This window comes from Capricornis sumatraensis, chromosome 1 (assembly GCF_032405125.1).
Source record: "Capricornis sumatraensis isolate serow.1 chromosome 1, serow.2, whole genome shotgun sequence".
Classification (NCBI taxonomy): domain Eukaryota; kingdom Metazoa; phylum Chordata; class Mammalia; order Artiodactyla; family Bovidae; genus Capricornis; species Capricornis sumatraensis.
In genome coordinates this window covers 241108101-241125243 of record NC_091069.1, presented here as the reverse complement: position 1 = coordinate 241125243, position 17143 = coordinate 241108101, and the positions used below count along the sequence as shown (strand labels likewise).

At 39.7% G+C, this 17143-nt stretch overlaps 1 protein-coding gene across 1 annotated transcript in view; it reads right to left on the bottom strand.

Moving 5' to 3' along the window:
* The window catches only part of RYK (receptor like tyrosine kinase), a 184073-nt gene that overhangs the window by 47326 nt on the left and 119604 nt on the right, over positions 1 to 17143 (bottom strand). Inside the window, exons 10-13 of the mRNA XM_068969315.1 lie at positions 14552 to 14696; positions 7354 to 7454; positions 3889 to 4014; positions 1227 to 1313 (exon numbers count right to left, since the gene is read on the bottom strand). Of these exons, the coding sequence (XP_068825416.1) occupies positions 1227 to 1313; positions 3889 to 4014; positions 7354 to 7454; positions 14552 to 14696 (459 nt within the window). The remainder of the gene's footprint in view (positions 1 to 1226; positions 1314 to 3888; positions 4015 to 7353; positions 7455 to 14551; positions 14697 to 17143) is intronic.

The window sequence follows — 17143 nt, the reverse complement described above, 5'->3', positions numbered from 1 at the left end:
TCATCCTCTGTCGTCCCCTTCTCCTCCTGCCCTCAATCTTTCCCAGCGTCAGGGTCTTTTCAAATGAGTCAGCTCTTTGTATCAGGTGGCCAAAGTACTGGAGTTTCAGCTTCAAAATCAGTCCTTCCAATGAACACCCAGGACTGATCTCCTTCAGGATGGACTGGTTGGATCTGCTTGCAGTCCAAGGGACTTTTAAGCTTTTACAAACACCAATCATAAATCATTAAAATTTTAATATCATAAAAAGGTTTGCTAATTTACCAGTATTAGGCAATAAACCATATTAAAAATATTCTAGTATATTTTTATAGGGACTCTCTAACTGAAAATTTTATATAAACCAGTAAGTGAAAATCTAAGCAATATATTTCTCCAAAAGGTGAACATGTGAAAATAGGTATTCTGTTAATGAAAATATAAACTAAGCACTACCTTTTAGAAAACAATCTGGCAACAACTATCAAAATTTTCAATGTAAATACCTTATGGGGCAGCAATTCTAACTATGGCTGTATCTGTAAAACTCTACCAAGATAGAACACACACAAGTGGATATTTTCTGCAAATTATACATAACAGCAAAAAAAGGGGGTACCAGGAGTGAGAGGAAGGCAAATAACAGCTATACTCATAAGGTAGAGTAGTTCATCTTTTTCTTTACAATTCCTCAGTACTGGGGATAGGGTGTGCTGAGATGTTTTTTAAGAAGGAAAAACCAAACATTGGAACCTAGGAAAAACATAGTATTAGATATAAGAAAAAAGAAGTTAAGTGGATGCAGTTTAACTGGAAGCCTGAGTATTATCTGGGGCTTCCCTTGTGACTCAGCTGGTAAAGAATCCACCTGCGATGCAGGAGACCTGGGTTAGATCCCAGGGTTGGGAACATCCCCTGGAGAAGGGAAAGGCTATCCACTCCAGGTATTCTGGCCTGGAGAATTCCACGGACTCTACAGTCCATGTGGTCTCAAAGAGTCGGACACGACTGAGTGACTTTCACTTTTGAGTACCATCTAACAAATGCATAATGTCTTAACTATTAGCTTCTATTTTCTATACCTTAATGAGAACAACACAAATCTCCTAAAAGTTAGCCTGTATGAGCTATATTAACATGGACTTATTGAAAGGTCTGTCACACTTTGAAAATCTGAAATAATTTCACTGGCATAAGCCACCTTAGACAGAAAAGCATTATGGAGACAGGATGGGAACAAATCCTACCTTTAACTGTTTTCACAAATGTTTGTTTTTCTTTATTTGGATCTTTCTCATCCACTAAAATCCCATGGAAAATACGCCCAAAAGTACCTAGAAGGAAAAACAATAATTACTGAGATCATATGATAATGCTTATAAAATTATACGTACAAAACTTTCTGGCACAATACAACTTAAACATAACAAGGCCAAATGTGATCAACATTACTCCAGCCCTACCATAGAAAGACTCAAATCTTTTATTTTCCTTCTTTTTAAACTACAAAACATCTTAACTTGCTTTTAGAAAAGACGTATTTAAAATGTCTATGAGAATTCATTCTGAAATAGCCTAAACAAACTAATGATACAGCTAGGAGCACTGGGGAGAAGGCAATGGCACCCCACTCCAGTACTCTTGCCTGGAAAATCCCATGGGCGGAGGAGCCTGGTAGGCTGCAGTCCATGGGGTTGCAAAGAGTCAGACGCGACTGAGCGACTTCACTTTCTCTTTTGACCTTCATGCACTGGAGAAGGAAATGGCAACCCACTCCAGTGTTCTTGCCTGGAGAATCCCAGGGACAGGGGAGCCTGGTGGGCTGCCGTCTATGGGGTTGCACAGAGTCGGACACAACTGAAGCGACTTAGCAGCAGCAGCAGCAGCAGCAGCAAGAGCACTGGAGCTCAGCAATGGGCTATCCAGAGAGACATTTACAAATTTCTAGACTTAGCCTCAGAGCAATGACAAAGGAGAAAAATGGACTCTCCTTAAACATTCAAAAACACACAAAAAAAACCCTGCTTCTGTTAATGACTATTTGCCTCTGGGACAGTTCAAACCCCTCCCTTAGCTGTGACTGACAAACAAGCATCTCTAACTGATAGATGAATTCAGAATGACTCACATGCACCCAAAACACTTCAAACTGAGTTATGGAAGGGGAAAAGCTACTGTCTATTGAACAACTTGAAGAGTTCAGGAAAGTATGTTATTATTAATTTCTGTCCTCTTCTTTCAGCATTGTCCCCAGTCAATACCCTGAAACTTAAAAAAGAAAGCAAGGACCAGCAAACAGGGAAGGGCAGGGTCTTATCTCTCAAACACTTATCATGTGTTACTTCATTTAATGTACATCAGTTCATCTAGTCTTCATGTCTAAAGTAGAAAACATAAACCCATATTTACAGACAAGGAAACTGGCTACGGAAGACAGGAAATTATTTGTCTAAGGTCATGTAGGTAATAAACTGTGGGACTGAGACTGGAATTTGGGCATAACTCCAATATCGATGCATCTCCTTCTGCTGGAACCCCTATACTTTCCATCACAGAGAAAATTACTTAGAATGTTTCAAAAAGGCCTGTGAGCAAGTGATCATCTTTGGTCAAGAACTAAACAGGAAATATCCTTTTAAAGGTGACAAACACTAATAATCATGCTTTAATATACTTGAATGTCAAAATATCAAAATCATACCAAAGCTTAATAAGGCAAGTTAAAAATCTAAAGAAAGGGAAAATAAAGATCAGCTTTATAGAGGAAATAAATTGTGCACTGCTTTCTACCTGATCTGTCTCTTGAGAAACCTATATGCAGGTCAGGAAGCAACAGTTAGAACTGGACATGGAACAACAGACTGGTTCCAAATAGGAAAAGGAGTACGTCAAGGCTGGATATTGTCATCCTGCTTATTTAACTTATATGCAGAGTACATCATGAGAAATGCTGGGCTGGAAGAAGTACAAGCCGGAATCAAGATTGCCAGGAGAAATATCAATAACCTCAGATACGCAGATGACACCACCCTTATGGCAGAAAGTGAAGAAGAACTAAAGAGCCTCTTGATGAAAATGAAAGAGGAGGGTGAAAAAGCTGGCTTAAAACTCAACATTCAGAAAACTAAGATCATGGCATCTGGTCCCATCACTTCATGGCAAATAGATGGGGAAAACAGTGCAAACAGTGGCTGACTTTATTTTTCTGGGCTCCAAAATCACTGCAGATGGTGACTGCAGCCAGGAAATTAAAAGACACTTACTCCTGGGAAGGAAAGTTATGACCAACATAGATAGCATATTCAAAAGCAGAAACATTACTTTGCCAACAAAGGTCCATCTTGTCAAGGCTATGGTTTTTCCAGTGGTCAGGTATGGATGTGAGAGTTGGACTATAAAGAAAGCTGAGTGCCAAAGAATTGATGCTTTTGAACTGTGATGTTGGAGAAGACTCTTGAGAGTCTCTTGGACTGCAAGGAGATCCAACCAGTCCATCTTAAAGGAGATCAGTCCTGGGTGTTCACTGGAAGGACTGATTTTGAAGCTGAAACTCCAATACTTTGGCCACCTGATGCAAAGAGCTGACTCATTTGAAAAGACCCTGATGTTGGGAAAAATTGAGGGCAGGAGGAGAAGGGGAAGACAGAGGATGAAATGGTTGGATGGCATCACCGACTCGATGGACATGAGTTTAGGTGGACTCCGGGGGTTGGTGATGGACAGGGAGGCCTGGCGTGCTGAGGTTCATGGAGTAGCTAACAGTCAGACATCACTGAGCAACTGAACTGAACTGAACTGCTTTCTATCCTTAGGGATGAAATGAGATGAAATTCTTAAAATCTGAAACAAAAAACCATTTATACTAACAGTAAATCTTCCTTGAAAATCTGATTTTGAGAGAATAGGTACCTTCTTGGAGTACATCTTTTAGAGTTATCCTCTCCCTGGATATTGCGATATCCTTCACCTTAGCTTTCGCCTCCAAAAGAGTGACACTTCTCAGGTCGTTCTTCTCTATCCGCAAAGTAGGATAACCTGAGGAGCCAACAAAGCCAAACCAAGAAATATAAATACCTTCTTATGGCATCAGAATAAACTAGTTCAGTTAGAACCCCAGGAGTCAAGTCACAGGAACAAATGAAGGTAAGTATCAACAAGGAAAAAGGCACACACAGGGAGAATTATTTATGAAGGCCCTACTAAATTTTAAAGAAACACTTTCCCACCTACCCCAAAACCTTAAAATGCAGAATTAAAACAAGAAACACTAAAAATAGTATTTTATTAATACCACTTCAATTGCTTTTCTGCCAAATGAAACAAAATTTGACTCATGGAATTAATCTAATCCCTTGAATGAACTGCTTTTTTCTCCAAAGATTTTCTAATATAGTCTCCTAACAAAAAAACTTCAAATGAAGAGATGTTTGTAAAAATATCTTTTCTTAAAAAAAAAAAATATATATATATATATACACATATATAATTGGTTTAATCATTCTAGCATCCATACAGCCTAGTCATACCATTGTGAGATCCATATTCGTTTTTCAGTTCCCTTGATTCATATTCATTCTTAATATGATGACAGCAAAACAAAATTTCTGGCCATAAATTAAAATTCTCATTGCAACAAAAAAAAGTTAGAATAAAAGGAAGATCTAGTGTTATTAGCAAGCAGAAATTGGAACGGTATTTTAGGGAAGAAAAATCCCGAAAGAAAGGGTGGACTCAGACAATGATTATCAGTGGCTGCTGGAAGAACTACATGACAAGCTTTGAAAAACTTTACTATAAAAAGGATGCATTAGGATGACAAAACCTGATCCCACTGATCAGCAATTTGACCATGATACACCTAGGTGTGTGTGTATGTCTAGTATATATGAGTGTTTAATCCTTCCTGGAGTTCTCTGAGTTTCTTCCCTCTGTATACTATTGTGTTTTGTTATTTTTGAAAACTCTTGACTCCTTTATCTTCAAGTATTTTTTTCTGCTCCTTTCACTTTTTTTATTTACAGGCAAATATATTTCTGTTGGGCTTTTTTTAAAAAACACTATTTATTTTGTATCATGCTTAAGAAATGAAGTATCTATCTCCTTAAGGCAATGTCTACAAAAACAAGTAAACTTATTGGTGGTAAACTTGAAAATCTGTCAAAAAATAACTGTACTTCCACTGACTTTTTAAAGTGCGTTTTGCTTTTAGCATATATAATGATTTGCTTATCTACCTCTTTAAGGTTATATCCACAATCAAGAAATGACTCCAATGAGCAAAGCTAAACATTTAAAGCAATGATGTGTTTCTTAGGAATAATCTGAACTACCCTCACATCTATCATTTTATATCCTGAGGGACATACATCTTTCTTTCCTTGGTGGAGATGTTAACTGCTGCTATGATTTCTCTTAGATTTCTTTTAAGCTACAATGCCCGCTTCTTTCCCCTTTCGTTTCTCTTGCCACATCTTACTAAAGAAACTAGATCAACTACCCTGGAGAAAGTCCAGCATCTGACTCTTCCAGCGTCATCTAACTCGTTGCTCTATCCTTGTAAACTGAAAGTCAGTCTTATAGCCTTAATTAGATCCAGGTTAACTCTCTGTAGGGGAAGAAGACAAGAATATTCCACCTGGGAATACAAACTACCTAGCTATCCTACTTTTAATGATGCTAAGTTCCAGTAGCGGATTCAGGCAGTAACACTATGATCCCTCAAATGGTAAAGCTCCCTACCCTCCCTCTGTTCATATAGTTTAAAACATGGACAATCTTTTACTGAATCAAGTATTTTATTAGGGGATGCAGGTATGATATTCTGAGTCTATCATTCCTTCTGCATTTATTAGCTGGGACTTTTCTGTTAAAAAAAAAAAATGTTCCCTTCTCAAGCCAGCACTATCTGGTTAGTGCAAAACAGTTCATGCTCAGCTGTCAGAGTAAGGTATTATTGGTGCCTCAGTTACCTCCCATAAGGAACTTTTTTTTAAAAAAAGTATCACTACAAATTTGTGGATTTTCACACATTTCTACATTTCACATTTATATCACTTCAATCTACTGCAGTCATTATTCTTTTTGATGCTCAATGGTTCCATTTTGGAAAGCTCTTAAAGTCTTTAGTAGTTTCCTTGATTTTTGGCTCAACAAATATCCCAGGTTATCTTACTTATTCCTGACCCAGTCCTAAGATCGTCCGTTTCTCCAAAGAATCCTGATTCTTCTTAATGAGAAACAATACTGAAAGACCATAGGAGGGCACTGGGTGAAGAACAGATAGTCTTATCTTTTAAATAATGTTGTTTATCATTTTTTTTAATTGACTTTGCATTTTGCATTCACTCCTAGGATCATCTGTTTATCTGGGGGCTGTGCTGGGTCCTGATTGCTGTGCCTGGCCTTGTCTCTAGCTGAGCTGCTCTCTAGACGCAGTGCATGGCTTCTCACTGTGGGGGCGTCTCTGGTTGCAGAGCACAGGCTCTAAGGCGCACGGGCTTCGGTATTTAGCAGCATGCAGGCTCAGTAGTTGTGGTCCACAGGCTTAGCTGCTTTGTAGCCTGTAGGATCTTCCCAGTCCAGGGATCAAACCTGTGTCCCCTGTACTGGCAGGCAGATTCTTAACCACTGGACCACAAGAGAAGTCCAAGAACAGATATTCTTAATTTTAGTTTACTAGAAAGTAAATGTCAGTCCAAGGGAGAAAAAGGTAACTTGCCTACAAGAACCTAATTAATCAATGGCACCAGTGAGTTGAGTCCTGACTTGTGGCCCACTGTCTATTCTGATGATTGCGTTGTTTCTTGTTTGGTGAATGACGTTTCTCAATCCTCATTATGTCTAAAGTATACTCCAAGAATGATTATTTTCCCCTGAACAGCTACAGTATAAAAACTTTAATTAAAATCCTGTTCAAAATAAAGGAAATTAGATCTCCAATGGCAGCTAGTTTACCATCATGATCAGAAAACAATGTAAAGTCCTTACCACAGCCCATGAGACCAAATAATTCATTAAAATCCAAGTCTCTGTCTTCATACAGCTCAGTGGCTTATTCTAACTATTTGAAAATCCTCCTTTTGAATTTGTACAGAAGTGATTCAGTAGCCCTTTTAACATAATCTCTAGAAACCTCCCTAAAACTAATTCTAACAACTAAACCTAAAATTTTAATACTCTAATTTTGGAATGTTTCATTCAATGTTCTAGAAGACAAAAGTTTAAGCCTAATTCTGTACATGTTCGATTCTATGAATGTAGCACGGCATATGTCCCATAAGTAATTAACCAAGGACAAGACAGACAGGACCAAGAACAGACCATAAACAATTTTAGTAAATCATCTTTAACTTTTAGAATTAAATTAACTCTTACTGGTAATAGGAGTTGCATTGTTGGGTGTGTCGGCTCTCAGATACTGAGTCGTCTGGGTAGACGGCTGAGACAGCCCTTGGGAACTACTGCTGGCACTGATGCTGCAAATAATTTTTAAAAGAGAAACACTTGGCAAGTCAGCTTCAATGAGAAATTTCCTTTTTCAATACATATAAAATGCATGGAGCCATTACAACCAGCTTAAAACCTTAACAGAGATCACAATAATGCATGGATCTCCATCACAAATGTTTCATACTGAAATTTTACTCTACTTCATAATGCAGAGCTCTGTTCTTTTTCTTTCCTTTCTACCTCCACAATCATCAGGTGATTCATCATATCAAAGTCATTCACAAAATGTAGCATTCTTCAAATACCATAGATAGCAGTCTTGAACCTCACACAATATATTAGGGAACTGTGGACCAATACTTAGTTAAGAACTCATGCCACTCAATTTAGATCGCTTTTAAGATAAGGAGTATAAAGACAGGATTCTTTTAATGATGGTCCATAACCAAATGGCCTACAGATGATGGCATATGAAAGCAAATCAAACATGCTCAAAACTTGGGAAAGGATATCCTACCGGGTTCAAGTCTGTTTAATTGAATACATTTTGCTTCTTCTACTTCCCTAATCCCACCTTTTGGGAATTTATAGAATTTATTAGAAATCGCTAGCACTTGAAGCATTTTATTATGCCACATTTTTTAAGTAATCAAGAGACCCAGAAGATGGTAGGCTCAAACAACTTCATACTCGAGATTACTACAAATCAATGTCCTTTCATTTTGTCAGTGGACAACCACCTTATCCCAGGTCACCCTCGACCACATTCTAATTACACTGCTTCAAGTCTAGTAATTCTGCAGCAGTGGAAAAGTAAAGCATAGAAATTCAGCATGAAGTGTGAAATCAAAGGCAAGATGTCATACCCTCAAGAAGGAAGGGCTACTTTCCATGTCTCTCTTAGCTGTAGGATGAGCAGAGTCCAATCAGAGACTCCGAACTTTCCTAAATATGGAAATCTTTTGAATGACCACACCCCAACAATAGTTCTGTATTTTCAAAGCCCAGTGATTAAAAATACACATAATGACAAAAAGCTGCTACTCAAAAATTGATCTATATAGGTCTACATGTATAGTAGGTACAGGATAGCAGAGTGAAGAGATGGAAAGTATAACCTTGAAATCAAAACTGCCAGCACCACCATTTATTAACTAGCTGTATGACCTTAGGCAAAATAGTGCTTTTGGAGCCTCAAACTCGTGATGGATAAAATGACTACAATACTACCTCCTGAAAAGGTTGCTAAAATTATTACATGAAAAATATAATCCTTTTAGGTCAATGGCCTGCCCTCAAATATACATTTATCTATTATTATTACTATTTATATTCATTATTACTAATATTACCATCCCTAATCCTTAGAACCACAGAGCACCCGTTTTTGGAGTTTTGAGCACGACTCAAAGATCACATCAGAAATTAAAACTGTAGAAGTCCAGGATTCAATAATGGGGAGGGAGGAGAAGCATTATCATTCCCAAAGATGGAGAATATAATAGAATACAAATACTTACCCATAAAATGGGATTAAGAAAACCCATATCCCAGGATCTAGGGGAGGCTCAAGTTACATAATATATGTGGAAAGTACAATTTAAATATTACCTGCAACCAACACTGATGACTGAATAAATATGCACAGATCCCAAAGTATTTACTAGTTCAACAGTAGGTGGCACTCTTGTACCACCTCAGATTCTTGAAAAGCCTGAGCATGCAACAATGTTAGGAGCATGTACATATTTAGTGGCTGAAAGTTATGACCAACCTAAATAGCATATTCAAAAGCAGAGACATTACTTTGCCAACAAAGGTCCGTCTAGTCAAGGCTATGGTTTTTCCAGTAGTCATGTATGGATGTGAGAGTTGGACTGTGAAGAAAGCTGAGCGCTGAAGAATTGATGCTTTTGAACTGTGGTGTTGGAGAAGACTCTTGAGAGTCCCTTGGACTACAAGGAGATCCAACCAGTCCATTCTAAAGGAGATCAGCTCTGGGTGTTCTTTGGAAGGAATGATGCTAAAGCTGAAACTCCAGTACTTTGGCCACCTCATGCGAAGAGTTGACTCACTGGAAAAGACTGATGCTGGGAGGGATTGAGGGCAGGAGAAGAAGGGGATGACAGAGGATGAGATGGCTGGATGGCATCACCAACTCGATGGACGTGAGTCTGAGTGAACTCCGGGAGCTGGTGATGGACAGGGAGGCCTGGCGTGCTGCGATTCATTTGCAGGTCACAAAGAGTCAGACACGACTGAGCGACTGAACTGAACTGAACTGAATAATGAGCAAAGCACTATGTCAAGCGGCCAGAACAAACCTTTGAAATCCCAGATTTATGAGAAAGATGGAGCATTTGAGGATCAACCCTTGTTACCTATTAAAATCAATATTTACATAGCTATAGCACATGAGATAAAAAGTGAGATAAAAATGTACACTTGCTTGCACTTAATAGTTTAATACCAGTCTAAATAAATTATCTCATTTAACTTTCATAAGCAAGTAAGATGAGCAGATATGAACTCTGCTATAGAGTTAAAGTTAGAATTTAGGGCAAAGATCATCATTTTCCTTCAGAGCACTTGTTATAATTTATATTTATATATCTAATTCATTTATTAATTCAACACTATTTACTAAGTGTCTATTATATGCCAGATACTGTGCCAAGTGCTGGCGATACAGCAGTGAACACAATAAACAAAGATCCCTACTTTCGTGAAGCCTACATTTTAGCAGGATTTCTGGTTTAATACCTGTTACAGCAGACTATAAACTCCATGAAAGCAGGAGAAGTACCTGTTTGTTCACTCCTTCCTCCCCAACACTAAAGTCAGGGCCTGGCCCAAGAGGCCTCAAGTGGGCCCAACTGAGCCTTACTGAGAGCTCAACTAACACTTATTGGATCAATCAATAAACAGAGAAAAACACACTTTCTTCATATAGAAAGCTATAAAGCACACAGAATGGTTGCTTCTGATATGAGCTATTGATATGTATCAAAAGAGGCAAAGAATTACTGCTCTAATAGAATGATTCCTGCCTCTCTCCACTAATCCCTCCTTCAAGAAATTCTTCATGAAATATTCATTCAACGATAGCCATCAGACACCAGACACAGAAATGAATAAAGGGAAATAAAACGGCCTTGTCGCCAGTAATGAGATAATGGAAAATGAAGATATTGTCAAACAACAAATTCAAGCAACCCACAAAGGAATGAGTTCTCCTATATTCAACAGCCAACAGGGAGAGACTATGGGGCAGACAGAGCAAAGGCCAGTCCCTCTGTGCAAAGGCTTCACAGAAGCTCTGCTTCTCCAGAACACACTCCCCTGGCACAGCAGAGATGGAAAAGATGAGCTTGTACTGTCAGGAGAGGGCAAGTCACACACATGGGCTCCAAATTCCTTGGCATGAGCACCCCCTTAGGCAGTTTTGGTCTCTGCCTCTAAATAAGCTGTGTAGAACAGGACTCTGGCTCCCGAGTGTCAGGAATGGAAAAACTCTCTACCATCCCTGTGCAAGGAATTCCGTGGAGCCATGGGTTCCATCAAACCTTACAGGGCTGTTGTCAAGACTGAGGGAATTAATGGATATAAAGCACGTGGAACAGTGCCTGGCATATAACAAGTGAAAAAAGAAGTGAAAGTGTTAATTGCTCAGTTGTGTCTGACCCTTTGCGATCCCACAGACTATAGCCTGCCAGGCTCCTCTGTTCATGCAATTCTCCAGGCAAGAATACTGGAGTGGGTAGCCATTCCCTTCTCCAGGGGATCTTCCCAACCCGGGGACTGAACCTGGATCTCCTGCATTGCAGGCAGTTTCTTTACCGTCTGAGCCATCAGGGAAACCAAATGTAAGTGCTTTATACAATTACAATACTGAGTTATTACAATACATCTATTACAACAATTGGCCTTCCCTTATGGCTCAGACAGTAAAGAATCTGCCTGCAATGCAGGAGACCAGAGTTTGATCCCGGGGTTGGGAAGATCCTCTGGAGGAGGAAATGGCAACTCACTCCAGTATTCTTGCCTGGAGAATTCCATGGACAGAGAAGCCTGGCGGGCTGCAGTCCACGGGCTCACAAAGACTCAGACATGACTGCGCGACTAACACTTTCACTTTCATTACAACAACAATGAGTCCTTCCTGTTGCTCTGCTCTGGTTCTAGCAGCGCAATCCTGAAGAAGTTATTTAATCTCTTCAAGTCTGTTTCTTCACCTTTAAAACAAGGACAGCATCATACCACTAAGTGGCTGTGAGCATCAAATAAACTACTACACATACAGAGCATGGTGTAGTACTAGCAGACAACACCTGATGAAGTGGTAGTCACTGCCATCTCACAGGCCCCAACGCAAAGAGAACCAAGTGCCTCGATACTATTAGATTACTACATGGGAAGTTTCGAGTCACCACTATTAGCTTGCTGTCAAGTAATAAGTAACAGCTAGTAGAAAAGGCAGAGAAGGCAATGGCAACCCACTCCAGTACTCTTGCCTGGAAAATCCCAGGGACAGAGGAGCCTGGTAGGCTGCAATCCATGGGGTCGCTAGGAGTCGGACACGACTGAGCGACTTCACTTTCATGCATTGGAGAAGGAAATGGCAACCCACTCCAGTATTCTTGCCTAGAGAATCCCAGGGACGGGGGAGCCTGGTGGGCTGCCGTCTATGGGGTCACACAGAGTCGGACATGACTGAAGCAACTTAGCAGCAGCAGTAGAACAGGCAAGAGTTGAAGAAGAAATCAATCCATGACTACCAGTACACTGCAACTTTCTGAAAAGAAGAAGCCTAATAAAGGCACTTACCATATGCAGGGCTTGTTCTAAGAGCTTACAGTTTTATTTCACTAGAACTTAACAACATGCTTACTAAGTATGTGCCATGATCATCTCTGCTTTAGAGATAAGGAGAACCAAGACATAAAGAGGCTACAAAACTTCCTCTGGGCCACAAAGTTAGAAAGTAGCAAAACCAGAATTCAGAGGTGTGCTAGCTCCAGTCCATGCTCTTAACCATTAGGCTGTACCCTGAAAACAAGTGATGATGAAAGGTGCTTCTCATCAGGCATCGTCTGGAAATCTTTGTCAAAAAACTAGAGAGAACTGGAACACCAATTAATGGGTGAGTGAGTGAGTGAAGTCACTCAGTTGTGTCCGACTCTTTGCAGCCCCGTGGACTGTAGCCTACTGGGCTCCTCCGTCCATGGGATTTTCCAGGCAAGAATACTGGAGTGGGTTACCATTTCCTTCTCTGGGGGATCTTCCCAACCCAGGGATCGAACCCGGGTCTCCTGCATTGTAGGCAGACACTTTACCGTCTGAGCAATGGGTGGTAACGAATTATTTCAGCAGCAAAGGTATAAGCCCCACAAATTCTTAAGTTTTTGTACAACTCTGACCTGGCTGTACATGGTTCAGAGCCCTCACACACAAGCAAACCCTCAAGAAGAATGTGTTTATCAAGACTAACTCTGAAATGCTGTGCCTCCCAGTGACCTTTAACTCTGCCATATCCTCTCTCAAGAGTCCCATCAAAATGTTCCTGTTACCTCATGACCTCCTTAGCTCTTTCTCTACAAAACCCAAATCTAATGAACGCAATCATACACACAAAACATATTCTGCAACACCTCACCCATTTGTTTCTTTTCTTACTCTGACCTCCTTTCTCTTCTTTCTCTGCTCAGATAAAAAAAGTGTAACCGAGGGGACAGAGAATACTTAGGGGCAGGAATTAATCCAACCAGCCTCCCCCATTCCCTTGTGCTGTTTCTGCCGGACATATGCTTACTCGCTATATGTATGACACCACATAGGACTGGGGGAGTCAGCAGTAAGATGCAATGCTTCCTAACTGGAAAAGCTTACATTCGAGCAGGAAAGACAAGTACATAGGGAAAAGGTACAGTAACTGCTACCAAACAGAGAGAAAAGAGAAACAGGGAAGGAAAGAGAGACAAAAAGAAGAGGGAGAAACTGACAGCTGGGGGGCTCAAAAAAGACTTCATGAAAGAGATGGCAATGGAGTTGAGATGTGAAGAATGGAGAGGATTTGAATCCATGGCAAATATAGGGAACAAAAGAAGGCATGAACAAAAGTCCTGGAGGGCAAAGAGTAGAGCAAAGGTGAGGAAGAAGTAATTATTTGACTGGAGCATAAGAGGCAAGTTCAAAGAGGAAGGGGTGCTTATCTCCACACTTTAAAGGAGGACACCTTGAAAGCCAAGTCACGAAGCTGAGAATGTCTTCAGTCAGCAAGTGGGAATCACTAAGGAGGGAAACGAGAACTGTGGACTAAGAAAATAAACTCATCTATCATTTCATCTCTACCTCTCACCCTATCCTGTCTACAATGTACTTCTAGTCATCCTGACTCACCCAGGCTGGGACAAGCTGCTATATTCCCACACTCTAATACATATCATCAAATTTATAGACTTTTATAAATATGTTTAATGTCAAAGATTAAATACTTGAAGCCATGATAGTACATCATTTATTGTTTTATTCCTAGCACTTAGCATAGTATCTACCAGTGTATCTCAAAGCTACACATTAGAGTCACCAGTGAAGCTTTAATTAAAAAACATAAAATACTGAATGCCCAACCACCACCCTAGACCAATAACATCAGAATTTTTGGAAGGGGTGTTGATATATTTTAAAAGTTTACCCATGACTCAAATAGGCAACCAGGTTGAGAACTATGATTTAAATCATAGCAGGTTCTCAGTCAATGTTAAACTGGATGGATGAATGGACAAATGGACAGATAATGATGGAGGGACAAGCGAGAAGAAAAAAGAAGGGCTATTTCAAAAAGGCACTAGAAGTCTAGACGACAGTCATGTCAAAGGGGATAGAAAAAAAATTGATCTCTACTTTTTCACCAAATAATAAACTGTATTTCTGACCTCACAAATTTTTTAAAATAAAACTACAGAGAAACACAAAGATGGTATTTTTCCTTTGGCCAGGGCTTAATCACCTTCCCTTCTTCCCCTGCACCACTGTGCACCACTGCGCATGGGTGTGGGTAGGCTCCCATGTATATGCAAATAACTGCTTTTATTTTTTTCCTTTCCCCAAAGATGTACAATACCTGTCATCCAGTTCAATCCTTTTCATACTATGAAGGTGCAAAACAGCTAATATTATTGCTACAAGAAATATTACTGCACAGCAAACTCCTACGCTGATATAAAACACACGCGTAGAAGTGGTTGGAGCTGCATGTACAGGATCATCTGAAATAAAAATGAACAGCACATTAAGCTTTTGAAACAAATGTCATCAATTGCTTTGTAACCCAATATACACCATGAGTATCCTGTTCTTTGTAAAAGAGATCTTCATTTCACGTGTCCATTTTTTGATAAGATCGGTTACCAGTAGTGTGCTGCTATAAATTCATACAATTTAAAAAGTGTTTTTGTTGTAGTTTAAAAAAGGGTTTTTAAATTGGACTTTTGGTTAATTAGCACAATTCACAAGTGGCACACACATAATAAACCATCTATCTACAGTCATGCTGTCCAACAGGGAAATGCCCTGCAGCACGCCATGCAGTACAGTAGCCACCAGCCACCTGTGGCTAGTAAGCACTTGAAACGTAGCTAGTACAATGAAAGAACTGAAGTTTTAATTCTATTTCATTTTCATTAATTTAAATACTCACATATGGCTAGTAATTACCATACTGAACAGCAAGCTCTACAGACCCTTCCTCAACAGTGGCGTCTGGTGTGAGAGATAAGACATCTATTTTGCCAGTCACCACTCCTCAAAGGGGGAGGAATATACAGCAGGGCAACCCACGAGGTAAAACAAACGTTTTTCATCTTTTTCTCTTGAGAGTTAAAAGAAATTATTTTGCTCATCTGTTTTTAAAAATAAAAGCAGGAAAACAAGACTTTACTCATGAAATAATATTCATCTTAATGTTATTCAAAAAGAAAGCCTCAGCAACAGAGTGCTCACATACACACAGGAGCAACAGAGAAAGACACAGAACCAAAGATCCACATGATTAAGAGCAAGCAGAACGGAATAGAAACGACGTAACTGGAACTGGTGTAACTGAAGATTAATGAGTACTCACATCAGCATTCTACTGAAGAATTTGAGTTTCATCCTAAATGATATGGGAAGTCACCACAAGCCTTCAAGCAAAGGAATGACACACATAACGGAAGTTGAAAAAAACAAAGATGACTCTGCATGCTATATAAAGAATACTGTGGGGAAGAGCAAGAGCAGAAGCAAGAACACGCCAAGAAAGAAACGCCCATGGCTTGGACAAGAATGTTACGGGGAAGGTAAGAAGTTCATGGATTGGGAAGCAGGGTCAACAGAGTTTGCTAAAGGGATTACGCCAGGATAGAAAGAAAAAGAGGAATCAAAGCTTTGGCTTAAAGAATTAGGTGGAAAAGGTACCTTTATAAAGAGGAAAAAGAAGCAGGTTGGGGAAAGAGAGAATTAAGAGTTTTGTTTTGTCCAAGAGCACCTGTACATGTCTATGTGGAGATGTCAAACTGACAGACAGACAAATGCAGAGTTATGGGAATACGTCAGGACAAAAGATATAAAAGCGACAGCTTTCAAAAACTTATTTTAAGATTGCTTTCTAAAATTTAAACTTTGAATCAACAAATAATGAACCAGTACAGACTGATGCAGAGAGACCAAATGGCTTCTAGAACAGCTATACTTGACCTGCAGCCTGAATGAAAGCAGGACTTTCCTTCAGAACACTAGGGGTCATTCAATCTTGAAGGGCTGGGAAAGAAAGGTTCCAAAGGTTGATGTTGGCAGCATCCATCTCAGCACATTGCAGGGCAGAGGAGAGGACGCTGCTCTGCTGGGCACATGCCCAAATGCACCCTGCCTGATCACCTTTAATTCCAGACTAGTGTATGCACTGTTCCCATCCCCTCATTGATATGTTACCTACTACCACCTAGTCACCCTTCGGGTCTCAGATGAGACGCCATTTTTCCTCAGGAAGCTGCCCCACATTTCCTCACAGGAGATTACATACCCTTCTCCTCAGGGTCCCAAAGCACCTTGTGCTTGCCATGCCACAGCTTGCCACAGGATATTGTTATCACTGCTTATTGCCTATCCATTTCCTCTGGTGCATTAGAAGCCCGAGGGAGCTTACAAAGTCTGCTTCATTCAAGGTTTAATCTTCTGCCTCAATCATACCACCTGGCGTGTCATAGCGTCTTGGTAAATGTTAGGTAGATGAAAACAAAGAAAGGGAAGGGAGGAGAGAGGAAGCAAGGAAGAGACCAAGGATATACAACACTCTATTCTCCCTGTCAGAAATAATAATCCTAAGCATAAAAGGAATGGATGAAATCACCAGAATTTTAAAAGTAAGCTTGGGGAGCAGTGATATTTTAAAAAATAGTTTAATTTCTTCTCAAAGACAAATCCAAATGAAATATTTTTAAAAGGCAGATAAATCTCATATTATTTTCTCTTTAAAAATGGTATGCTGTGAAATATCCAGAACTATTCAATTTAACCAAGTACAAAATCTAACTACCAGTTTAGAAGAGAGAAAAACACGTTAAATGGCACCATTAAAATGCAGATGTAGAAAATTCTATGAGACAAATGAGTTAAGTTCTTCAACAAATAAATGACAGTGAAGGGAAAGGGGTGGTTTCTGATTAATATAATACAT